Source organism: Pyrus communis, chromosome 10 (assembly GCF_963583255.1).
Source record: "Pyrus communis chromosome 10, drPyrComm1.1, whole genome shotgun sequence".
NCBI lineage: Eukaryota > Viridiplantae > Streptophyta > Magnoliopsida > Rosales > Rosaceae > Pyrus > Pyrus communis.
Window position 1 is genome coordinate 26,475,989 of NC_084812.1, and position 13,034 is coordinate 26,489,022.

Here is a 13,034-nt window from a genome sequence, read left to right on the forward strand (position 1 = left end):
TCACCTGTCACAATTAGATCATCAACATAAATGAGCACAACTAGTTTACCCACTAAGCTGGAACGAACAAATAGGGAAGAATCCACAATACTTCGACAAAAACCAACCCTTTCCAGAACATGACTGAGCTTGGCATACCATGCACGTGGACTTTGCTTGAGACCATAAATGGATTTATGGAGTTTGCACACCATTTCTGGATTGTTTGATTGAGGATGACCTGGGGGTAGCTTCATGTAAACCTCTTCTTCAAGTTCACCATGCAGGAAAGCATTTTTAACATCCATTTGAAAGAGAGGCCATGCATTGTTAATTGCAACCGACAACAATACTCTAACAGTGTTCATTTTTGCCACTGGAGCAAATGTCTCTTTATAATCGACGCCATAGGTTTGTGTAAAACCTCGAGCAACCAAGCGAGCCTTATTCCTTTCGATTGTGCCATCTGAATGAAACTTAGTTTTGTACACCCAACGACTCCCCACTGCCTTCTTTCCTTTTGGAAGTTTCACTATAGTCCATGTGTTATTTTCATGGAGGGCTTGAAGCTCCTCTGCCATAGCATTTCTCCACTCACTGTGAAGATTGGCTTCTTGAAAACTTTGAGGTTCTCGAGCTTCATTAATGGCACTTAGGAATGTAGCAAAAGAAGATGAGACTTTGCTATAATCAATAACATCAGTCACGGGATACCTGGCAGTGTAGGTCACATAATCATGCAACTTGGATGGAAGTTTCCTCTCTCGTGCAGGATTGCGACGAACTGTAGGAGATTGAACTACAGGTATTTGAACAACATCATGGTTGGAAGGATCACTGGAGGGTGCAGTGTGAATCTCTGATGAGGAAGGGTTTTCATCTTTAAGATGTTCCACCGAGTGAAGGTTAACATCATCCGGCACATGATCACTAGGAGTGCATGTTGCATCTTCTCCGTTTGGATATGGAAAAGGAAATAAGTCCATCAAATGCTCCCCCTGTCTAGAGTAATCCAGTGATTGTGAGAAGTAAGGAACATGTTCTTCAAATTTAACATCCCTTGAAACAACCATTTTTCTAGTTGTTGAATTATAGCACTTGTAACCTTTTTGGGTAGATGAATAACCTAGAAAGACACATTTGGCAGCCATTGGGTTTAGCTTGTCACGATTTTGAGTTTGAATGTGAACAAAGCATGTACACCCAAAGACTCTCAAATGGGAAAAGTTGATCTTTCTATTTTTCAAGACCTCATAAGGTGATTTAAAATTCAACACTTTACTGGGCAATCTATTGATGAGATATGCCGCAGTAAGGACTCCTTGAGACCAAAACTTCTTAGGCACATTCATATGAAACATAAGAGCTCTAGTCTTCTCAAGTAGATCTCTATTCTTCCTCTCGGCCACCCTATTTTGTTGAGGTGTTCCAACACAGCTTGTTTGGTGTAATATACCATGCGTGCTCAAGTAGTGTGACATGTTATGAGACATATATTCTGTGCCGTTATCTGATCGTAAAATATGAATTTTTGAAGCAAATTGGGTGGCCACAAGTCTATGAAAATCTTGAAAAACTTCCATCACTTCACTTTTAAATTTCAAAAGATACAACCAAGTAATCCTTGTGAAATCATCCACAAAAGTTACAAAATATTTGTATCCATCAAAAGACTCTATAGTTGGTCCCCAAACATCGGAATGCACAATTTCAAAAGGGTTACTAGCCCTAGACAAAGAGGAAGTAAATGGTAATCTAGTAAACTTAGAAAAATGACAAACATCACAAGGACTTGTAACTTTGCACATATTTGGGAACAAGGTGGATAGAACTTTTTCAGAAGGATGTACTAGACGTTGGTGCCAAAGTTGTTGTTCTTGAGCTAAGCTTGAAGTGACTTGAAAAACCTTGGGAACTTGAATATGCTTGGAAAGATAGTAGAGACCATTTAAGAAAAATCCTTCACCAATCGTCTTCTTGGTGACTACATCCTGAAAGATCACATTTTTGGGAGAGAAAATGGCAAGACAATTTAATGAGTTTGTGATCTTGCTAACAGATAAAAGTTGAAAAGGGAATGAGGGAACATAAAGAGCCTCATACTCGACATCACTTGAGATCAAATGTATTTTTCCTTTTCCCACAACCATAGCATTTTTTCCATTGGCAACTGACACTTGGGATGGAATAGAAAATTTTTCAAATTTATGCAAGTTTGTAGACTTGTTAGTCATATGATCAGTGGCTCCAGAATCTATAATCCAATAATCATGCACATTACCAGTGTTGAGAGCAGTTGAGAAGGAGTGTAAGATACCTGGGATGTCCCTTTGTACCACGCCTTCATTTCCAGCCAGGAAGCCAGCAAACTGTCCTAGTAGTGCAGTTTGATTGTTGTCACACTGATTTAGTGGTCCTTCACTATCTCCAAGACCTTGTTTCTTGTGAAGAAACATAGCAAACTCGTTGATCAGTGCAGCTGGATTAGTGGTGAACTTCAGTGCTTCATCAGAAGAAGTTGTGGCAACATGATTTGCCTTGTAAGAAGGGTTGTACGAGCCTTTCGAGACACCTTTGTTATCCCTAGGAAACTTTGGTTTTAACTCTGGATGAAGAATCCAGCATCGATCTCTTGAGTGCCCACCAGCATCACAATGGCTACATTTTAAGCCAGTTTTCTTTCCTTTGTAGCCTCTCTCCTCACCAAGTTTTTGGTTAGAGAAGTAAGCCCTAGCTTCTGGTATATTTGCCTTCATGTCCAAGGTCATGACTTTCCTTCGAACCTCTTCTCTTTGAATTGTGGCACACACACTTGAAAAAGAAGGCAGGTCGGGATTCATGAGGATATGACTTCGAAGATCTTCGAATTCAGGACTCAGGCTTGCTAGGAGTTGGAATATTTTGTCTTCCTCGGCTCTTTTAGTTAGCACAGCAGCGTCGATGGTGTGTGGTCGATACACATTCAGCTCGTTCCACATAGTGGTCAGCTTTCCAAGATGTTGCACAAATGGCTTCCCTTCCTATTGCAAACCAGCAATGTCCTTCTTTAACTGAAACACTCTAGCCGCATTGTTCTGATTTCCATACGTTTCCTTGAGATTTTTCCAAAGAGTCATGGAGGATTCAGCATAGCTAAAAATTTCTGCAATCTTACGATCCATGGAATTGAGTAGCCACGACATGACCAACTGGTCTTTGCATAGCCAAGCATCATACTCCGGTGAGGTAGTCTCAGGCATTGGAATAGCACCATTAACATAACCAAGCTTTGATCGTCCTCCCAGAGCAAGAGAAACTGCTCTCTCCCATGGAAGATAGTTAAACTCATTTAGCAAGACAGAACTAAGACGTTGATTTGGGTTGATATCAATATCTGAGTGTGGTGATGGTGGAGTAGCATGAAAGCCGTCTCCTTCCAAATTTACTAAGCTTTCTTCAGCCATGATTGAAGGACAAGAAGCTCACAAATCTCTCAAGAGAACATCACAGAGACAGGCCGGTTAGGGTTACTGCTCTGATACCATATTGAATTTTGAATGTCTATATTTTGTATTGTAAAACCAAGTACAAGGAAAGCTCATATAAATAAGCGGAAGAAGGGAAAAGAAAACAGAAGCCGAAAGAAAGGTGAGGACAAGCAGAAAACATGGAAAAGTAAAGGTGAGGAAAACATGGAAAAGTAAAGGTCACCATACACCCATGCTTTCTGTCACTATACACCCAGAAAACATGGAAAAGTAAAGGTCACCATACACCCATGCTTTCTGTCACTATACACCCATCACCATACACCCATGCTTTCTGTCACTATACACCCATCACCATACACCCATGCTTTCTTCCAATAGAACCATTGAAGCTTCATCTGAAACTGACAAAAATTATGCCTCGTGGAAGAGATGCGAGGACATGGTTCTTGCCTGGCTTCTGAACTCAGTACGTGGAATCATCTTGGGCAGCATTTCCTGTTCCATGATGACATCAGAAGTTTGGGCAGATTTGCGTGATCGTTTCTCACAGAGAAACGACTCACGCATATACCAGATTAAGCAAGAGATCGTTGAACTCAGACATGAACAGCAGCAATCCATCTTCATAAATACAGGACGCTCCTGTGACTTGCTGATTTCAGGAGTAGAATGAGCTGTTGATGGCTTTGTCTAAGGTGTATGGTTCTCATCCTCTCTCTCTCACTATCTCTCTTATGCTAATCTCTCTCCCTTTGCATTCAAAAATTTGTCTGCAATATTTCCACTCTAGTGAAGCCTGGGCTCTTACTCGCCTTCCTCTTGGGCATCGCACTATTGGTTGTAAATGGGACTACGTCACTACAAGATTAAATACAACTACGAAAAATTAATCATTGTCCGTTGTCTCTTGGTCGCTGCCTCTATCCAAAGTGGCCTATCCATCAAATTGACGTCCGAATATGTCTTCCCCCATGGCGATCTTCGTGAAGAAGTTTATATGCATTTGCCTTCCGGTGTTCGTTCATAGGGGGAGTACAATTTATGTCGACTCAACAAGTCCCTGTATGGACTTAAACAAGGTTCTCGCAGCTGGGTCCACAAATTTTCTCATGTCATTCACTAAGCTGGCTATCAGCAATCTAAAGTCGACTATTCCTTATTCGGTAAGGTGCGTGGGGATTTTTATTGCCGTCTTTATTTATGTGGATGATATGATCATCACAGGCAACGACGATGGAGCCATTCTTGATCTCAAACAATATCTCCAGACTAATTTTCTTGGACATAAATGTACACCTGACATTTTTGAAAGAATGCAACACATTATAATGGCTAGTTGGGAAGCTTATCTATCTCAAATCACTAACCGAACATTTCATACACAATTTTCATGTTTTTAGCCAATATCTGCAACAGCCGAGAAAACCTCATCTTGATGCAGTCCACCGCCTTTTGCGCTATTTGAAGGCCTTCACTTCCCTTCTAAGGGAGAATTAACAATGAATGGTTTTTGTCGATATCCAATAAAGTGAAGATACGCTACAAGTTATTGCATCTTTCCTGGAAGTGCACATCTGGATAACTAAGAAATAATCCACTGTTACTCGATCCTCGGCTGAAGCAAAGTATTGTGCCATGACCTCCATCTCATGTGAATTCACTGGATGAAATATTTACTAGATGACTTAGAGAGTTGACCAGCGAGTTTATATTGTTATAATCAAGTTGCACTTCACATAGCTGCAAAATCATGTATTCCGTGAGTGTACCAAACACATCGAGATTAACTGTCACATTGTTCACGAAGAAATGCAAGCTGGTATTAACAAAACTACCTATGTCCCAACAATATTGAAGTTCGCTAATATACTCAGCAAACCCCTTGGACATAAGATGTTTCGTTTTCTAATTGGCAAGCTGGGTGTTATTTACATCCACATGAACTTCAGCTTGAGGGGGAATATTGACGAATTGGATCAGAATCACGAATTGAATCACATATACATTTACATTTTTGTTCTCATTGCACATAACTTACATGTTACTGGTATAAGTGATAGATAATGTCGCCGCCATTGGTGCTAGAAAAATTTTCTGGTCACCCGAAAAATTCTAGTCCCTGTTCAATAGTGACATAAAAATAACAATTGGTGCAACTTTTTCATCTTGAATTATGTTTAATGTTGGAATATGTGGCCAAGTGGCCAACTCACATCCACTTTCGGCTAATAAAATAATAAGGTGGACAAAATCATTGTTGCTTTCCTTGTTTTGAGGAGAAAAGGAAAAGGCTAGCAAGTAGCCTTATTATTTTATTTGTATTTGGTTGTTTTTTAAAAGGGAATGAAGGGTGCAGCCGAGTGAAGAGAAAAAAGAAGGAAGGGCACCATTTGTTTTTCAGCATTCCTTTTGTGAGAGCACCGAGAGTAGAGAAAAGTGAGGGAGCTCATTTCAGTTTTGGGAGCAAGGGAGAGTTACAGAGAGCCTAAAACAGAAGAGAAGCTGCTGCTTCATTTGGTTAGTAATCATCTACCAAAGTAGTTGTTGTTGTAATAGCTTTGAGCTATATGTATAGAGAAGAAATTATTCATTATATTTCTTTCTCTATTTGTTTCTTTGGTGTGTGAGAGCTATTGGGTGTATTGGGTTTTTGGGTTGTGAGATTGTCAACACTTTGTAAACTCCCATTTGGTTGATAGTGGATTATTGGGTGAGCTCCTACTGCTCCGAGGACGTACTCCAGTTACACTGACTGTGGAGGAACCTCGTTAAAATCTTGGTGTTATTTTTTATATTGTTCTTGCATTTCATTTGATAAATTTCTGTGGGTTAGCTTGATTTGGTTCCGCGTGGTTTGGTGCTATCCTAGCACAACAATTGGTATCAGAGCACTGGTTGCTCTTGGGTACTGTCTAATTGCCAAAAATGTCAGACGGGCAAGATGAGAATCCTTTTGGAAGCAGCTCCGGATTTGCAAGAACTACGGTGCAAAATGCAAAGTTCGAAGTTGAAAAGTTTGATGGCACAAACAACTTTGGGATGTGGCAATGTGAGGTCAAAGATGTGTTGGCTCAACAAGATCTACTTGCCGCTTTGGGAGAGAAGCCGGAAGCTATGTCGAAGCCGGAATGGGAGAAATTAAATTTGTGGGCTTGCTCTTCAATTCGGTTGTGCCTTGCAAAAACTCAGAAGTATTTTGTGATGCGGGAGACATTGGCAAGTGTGTTGTGGCAAAAATTGGAAGACAAGTATATGACGAAGAGTGCAGAGAACCGGCTACACTTGAAGAAAAAACTCTACCGCTTCCAATACAAAGAAGGTACAAAAATGATTAGACACCTTGATGCTTTTAATAAGTTGATTGCCGACTTGTTAAATTTAGATGAGGATATTAAGGATGAAGATAAGGCCTTAATATTGTTGAATTCATTGCCGGACTCTTATGAGCATTTTGTTACCACTATTATGCATGGTAAAGAAACTGTGAAATTTGAAGATGTGTCAAATGCCTTGATGAATTATGAAATGAGGCATAGAGATAAAAATCATGATAGTACCTCAGAAGCTTTATTTGTTAGAGGTAGATCATCGGAGAGAAGATCATCTTCTAGTAGGAAAAAATCACAGTCTCAACCTAGAGGAAACTCTAAAGGTAGAAAACCTTTGGAAAGGGATGAATGTGCCTTTTGTCGTAATAAGGGCCATTGGAAGAAAGATTGTTCTAAATTGAAGACCAAAGGTAAAGAAAGTTCTAAAGCTAATGTTGCTGAAGTTGAAACAGATTTTCCTGATTTTGCTTTAACCACTTCCTCATCATTTGATTGTGCTAATAAGTGGGTGTTGGATACGGGTTGTACTCATCATATGACTCCTCACAATGATTGGTTTTCAAGCTTGAAAGAGTTTGATGGCGGTGTTGTGTTCATGGGAGATGACAATCCTTGCACAACAAAAGGGATTGGTACAGTTCGTTTGAAGTTGCATGATGGCATGGTTAAAGAGTTGACAGGTGTTCGGTATGTACCGAATTTGAAGAAAAATCTTATTTCTTTGGGAACTTTGGAAGCCAAGGGCTTCAGGTTTCATTCAGATGGGCAGACATTGAAGGTGACTTATGGTGCACTTGTTGTGATGAAAGCTCCTCGATGTGGCCATTTGTATTTATTGCAAGGAAGCACTGTGACAGGTGAAGCATCTGTAGTCTCAGAAAATATGGGCACATCCGATTCTGATACTACTAGATTGTGGCATATGAGATTAGGCCATGCCGGTGAGAAAGCTCTATAAGGGCTTGTGAAACAAGGTCTTCTAAAAGGTGCCACGACTTGTAAGCTTGATTTTTGTGAGCATTGTGTCTTGGGGAAGCAAACTAGAGTGAAGTTTGGTACTGCTGTACATCAGACGAAGGGCATTCTTGATTATGTGCATTCGGATGTTTGGGGTCCTACAAAGACTCCCTCTTTGAGTGGTAGACATTGGTTCGTGACCTTTGTTGATGATTATTCAAGAAGGTCTTGGGTCTACACTATGAAGCACAAGAGTGAGGTGTTGAGCATTTTCTTGGGTTGGAAGAAAATGGTTGAGAACCAGACTGGGAGAAAGATTAAGATTTTGAGATCGGATAATGGTGGTGAATACACATCCGACCCTTTCTTTAAAGTTTGCAAAGAGGAAGGGATTGTGAGACATTTTAGTGTCCGGGGAACTCCACAACAAAATGGAGTTGCAGAAAGATTGAATCGAACCTTTCTTGAGAAGGTTAGATGCATGTTGTCTCAGTCGGGTTTGAGCAAGTCGTTTTGGGCAGAGGCAGTTACTTATGCATGTCACATCATCAACCGATTACCCTCAGCTGCTGTTCAGGGTAAGACGCCAATGGAGGTATGGACTGGAAAACCTTCTAATGATTATGATTATATTCGTATTTTTGGTTCACCTGCTTATTTTCATGTAACTGAAAATAAACTTGATCCTAGAGCCAAAAAGGCTATCTTTCTTGATTTTAGTAGTGGTGTCAAAGGTTACAGGTTATGGTGCCCGGAGATGAAGAAACTTGTAATCAGCAGAGATGTGACATTTGATGAAGAAAATATGTTCAGAGACTCTGAAAAGAATGTGAAAGATGTCCAACAGGTGGAGCTTGAGAAAGTTGCCTCTAGTACTTCAAATCCTATTTCCGCTGATGTCGAAGCCACTACAAGTGAAGAAGTGGGAGACCACGAGGATGTTGAAGAAGTTGAACTTGAAGATTCTATTTAAGTTGAAGAGCAAGTTTCGCCTCAAGAGTCTATTGCCAAGAACAGAGGAAAAAGACAAATTACCAAGCCAGCTCGGTATAGTGACTATGTTGCTTTTGCTCTTCCTATTATCACTGATGAGATTCCATCCAATTTTGAGGAAGCCATTGAGAGTGAGGAAAAGGAGAAGTGGTGCAATGCCATGGGTGATGAGATGAATTCTCTCTTGAAGAACAAGACTTGGGAGTTAGCTAAATTGCCTAAGGGTAAGAAAGCTATTGGTTGTAAATGGGTGTATGCCAAGAAAGAAAATGCTGATGAGAAAAGCAATGTAAGATTCAAAGCAAGATTAGTTGCTAAAGGGTATGCACAAAAGGAAGGCATTGACTACAATGAAATTTTTTCTCCAGTTGTGAAGCACTCCTCAATTCGCATTATGTTAGCTCTTGTTGCACAATATGATCTTGAGCTTGTGCAACTCGATGTGAAGACGGCTTTCCTACATGGTGATTTGAATGAAGAGATCTATATGTGTCAACCGGATGGGTATAAAGTGAAAGGGAAAGAGAATTTGTTTTGCAAGTTGAAGAAATCACTTTATGGCTTGAAGCAATCTCCAAGACAATGGTATTTGAGGTTTGATAAATTTATGAGAGGCCAAAATTATTCTAGAAGTCAATATGATCATTGTGTGTACTTCAAGAAGTTGCAAGATGGGTCTTTCATTTATTTGTTGATATATGTTGATGATATGTTGATTGCCTCAAATAATGTCGAAGAGATTGATAAATTGAAGAATCAAATGAAGAATGAGTTCGAGATGAAGGATCTTGGTGAAGCAAAGAAGATCCTTGGCATGGAGATCACTAGATACAGAGAGAAGGGTCTGGTTTGTTTGAATCAAAGACAATACCTTGAGAAGTTGATTCGGAAGTTTGGAGTTCATGATTCAACTAAACCGGTTAGTACCCCTTTGGCCCCTCATTTTAAATTGAGTTCTCTACAATGTCCTAAAGCTGATAAGGAGAAGCTGCAAATGAAAAATATACCATGTGCAAATTTGGTTGGTAGTTTGATGTATGCAATGGTATGCTCTAGACCAGATATTGCTCATGCAGTTGGCATAGTGAGTCGATATATGCATAATCCTGGTAAAGAGCACTGGCAAGCAGCTAAGTGGATATTGAGGTATCTCCATGGTACTCAAGATGTTGGTTTATGCTTTGAGAGGGATGACTCTGGTATTGGTCATTTTGCTGTTGGTTATGTTGATTCAGATTATGCAGGTGATCTGGATGGAAGGAAGTCTACTACAGGCTATGTGTTTACTATGGCTAAAGGGCCAGTTTGTTGGAGGTCCATTTTGCAATCATCTGTTGCCTTGTCTACTACAGAGGCTGAATATATGGCAGTTGCTGAAGCTATAAAGGAGGCCATTTGGATACATGGACTAATTAGAGATTTGGGGGTTGATCAGAAGCAGGTGGAGGTACATTGTGATAGTCAGAGTGCCATTTATTTGGCTAAGTATCAGGTTCATCATGCGAGGACCAAGCACATAGATGTGCATTATCACTTTGTTCGTGAAGTTGTTGGTGAAGGGGAAATCATTCTCCAAAAGATTCCAACTAAAGACAACCCCGCTGATATGTTGACTAAGGTTGTTGGTGTAGCCAAGTTTGTTCATTGCTTGAACTTGGCTTACATTTTGCCTATATAAAGAAGGCGTTGAGCAGTAGGAGTTTTTGGAGCATTTTGGCTTGTGATGGCGTTTTTGGAACTTGGCCAAGGTGGAGATTGTTGGAATATATGGCCAAGTGGCCAACTCACATCCACTTTCGGCTAATAAAATAATAAGGTGGACAAAATCATTGTTGCTTTCCTTGTTTTGAGGAGAAAAGGAAAAGGCTAGCAAGTAGCCTTATTATTTTATTTGTATTTGGTTGTTTTTTAAAAGGGAATGAAGGGTGTAGCCGAGTGAAGAGAAAAAAGAAGGAAGGGCACCATTTTTTTTTCAGCATTCCTTTTGTGAGAGCACCGAGAGTAGAGAAAAGTGAGGGAGCTCATTTCAGTTTTGGGAGTAAGGGAGAGTTACAGAGAGCCTAAAACAGAAGAGAAGATGCTGCTTCATTTGGTTAGTAATCATCTACCAAAGTAGTTATGGTTGTAATAGCTTTGAGCTATATGTATAGAGAAGAAATTATTCATTATATTTCTTTCTCTATTTGTTTCTTTGGTGTGTGAGAGTTATTGGGTGTATTGGGCTTTTGGGTTGTGAGATTGTCAACACTTTGTAAACTCCCATTTGGTTGATAGTGGATTATTGGGTGAGCTCCTACTGCTCCGAGGACGTACTCCAGTTACACTGACTGTGGAGGAACCTCGTTAAAATCTTGGTGTTATTTTCTATATTGTTCTTGCATTTCATTTGATAAATTTCTGTGAGTTAGCTTGATTTGGTTCCGCGTGGTTTGGTGCTATCCTAGCACAACATTTAATTGTGCACGTTTATTGTTTTTCCACACTATATGTACAAAATAAAATTAGAGAACTTAGAAAATTCAACAATTAACATGACTCACTTTTGGAAGTGACATTGAAGCGGAAAAATTGATCGGTCGATCGCTGAAAATTTGATGGCTAGTCATGGGAAAGCGTTGACCTATCAACAACATGGTAAGATTAAGTGACAATCATTTTGATTTAAAATAGTATTTATGTATAAAAAGTTGTCAACTTTTCCATTAATACCTAAAATGTCACCAATACAATAATTCTCTTGGCAATATTTTTCTATACCGTTTTGGATACATTACTAACTCTTCAACAAAACGCGCTCCGTACGTGCACCCAACTCGCATTTTCTTTAGGAAGAGAATCCTCTCCGGATCTACTTTGCGGGGATTTGATCTCCACATCCTAACCGTTCATCATATATCATACGATCAGTTTTTGTCAGATATTATTTGTGTTTAATTTTAAATAAAAAAAAGTTAATGATTTCTGATCACATGATACATGATGAATGATTATACTGTGAAAATCCTTAAAATCCCCACAAAATAAATACGGATGGGTCCAATTCCTTTTCTATAAACCCTTCCGTCAAGTTAATTGTCAACTTCCGAAACAAAAACAGTCGGGTAGCCTTGCCAATATATTATGAATTGACCCAAAATAAAAAAATGGCCAAAAATGGAAAAGAATACCTGTCCTTTGTAACATTCCAAAGGACAATCATGAACCATCTCTTATATATACTTGATAAATTCCTCCTCAATCCCACCAAACTGCTCAGCCTCAACTCTCAAATATTCCACTACGTTTTTGCTCATCAAGCCTAAAAGACACCGCAAGGCCACCATGGAAATGAAGAAGATTGCTTGTGCTCTCCTCTTCGCAGCCGCCTCTGTCAGCTCTGTGATGGCTCATGCAGGCCACGCCCACGCGCCGGCCCCGGGACCAGGAGCAGCCCCAAATGATGCCTCCGCCAGCCTCCCCGTCCTGGGGTCCGTGGTTGGTGCCTCCGTTGTGTCAGTCATTGCTTACTACATGCATTAAAATAATAAAGAAGACATGACAACTGAGAGAGATTCAACTGAGTAATTCAAAAGAAGGGGAATGAGATTGATGTTTGCTTTAGTTCCTGAATAGAGGGTCTCTCTTGGTTCTCATTCTTTCAAATTTATGTGAACCATATATTTTAATAATAACGTAATAAAATAGCGTTTTCCCAATCTTCATACGATATTGTTGGTTACCTAATGAAAATTTGTTTACTGTTGAAGTACTTTTTAACTTCTAACTTTCTCTTGCAAGGTGCAAAGTGACATATTTGTAGGAGAAATAAACTGCAAAAAAAGAAAATAATGTGCAGAAATCATTTCTTTGTAGAAATCAAGCTCAAAATTTTCAATTAACGTCCAAAAATTTCAATTTTGATCTTTTTTTCTTAGTATATATATAGGAAAAATCCTGAAATTAAGATAATTAAAGAAGGAAATTAACTATAATATATTGTCGCGTTGATCTGTTACCGCGTTTTGTTGAGAAGTCAAGGATATGTTACCCTATATTTATAATATTTCTCCATTAATTGGAGCCATTTTCCTGTTTTGCTCTTCATCATGGAATATGATTTGAAACTTGGTCCTCCCATGCATTTGTTACAATTTCTCTCTTATTCTCATATTTTCTAATGGAGAGCTGCTAGATTCACCTTACTATCTTTTTTCTCATTCACATTATAAATTTACTTTTCATAAAAAGTTAAAAATTGAAACGCTATCTTATTACCCACTATTATTTTTAAAATAATTGCTAATATGTTATTTCTCTACCCACTATT

General features: G+C 39.3%; 2 protein-coding genes across 2 annotated transcripts; one reads left to right on the forward strand and one right to left on the reverse strand.

The window, feature by feature from the left end:
• Window positions 1–2,999: 2,999 nt before the first annotated feature.
• On the reverse strand, window positions 3,000–3,422 carry LOC137748106 (uncharacterized). The gene has a single exon (XM_068488191.1). It carries the CDS (start codon window positions 3,420–3,422, stop codon window positions 3,000–3,002), a length of 423 nt encoding a protein of 140 aa, XP_068344292.1.
• An 8,627-nt stretch (window positions 3,423–12,049) lies between these two features.
• LOC137747020 (arabinogalactan protein 23-like) lies at window positions 12,050–12,247 on the forward strand. Its single transcript, XM_068487016.1, has one exon. The coding sequence runs from the start codon at window positions 12,050–12,052 to the stop codon at window positions 12,245–12,247; it is 198 nt and encodes a 65-aa protein (XP_068343117.1).
• Window positions 12,248–13,034: the final 787 nt, after the last annotated feature.

Excerpts from the sequence above, each read along its gene's own strand:
- LOC137748106 (XM_068488191.1), bottom strand. The coding sequence starts at position 3,422 with ATGGCTGAAGAAAGCTTAGTAAATTTGGAAGGAGACGGCTTTCATGCT.
- LOC137747020 (XM_068487016.1), top strand. The coding sequence starts at position 12,050 with ATGGAAATGAAGAAGATTGCTTGTGCTCTCCTCTTCGCAGCCGCCTCT.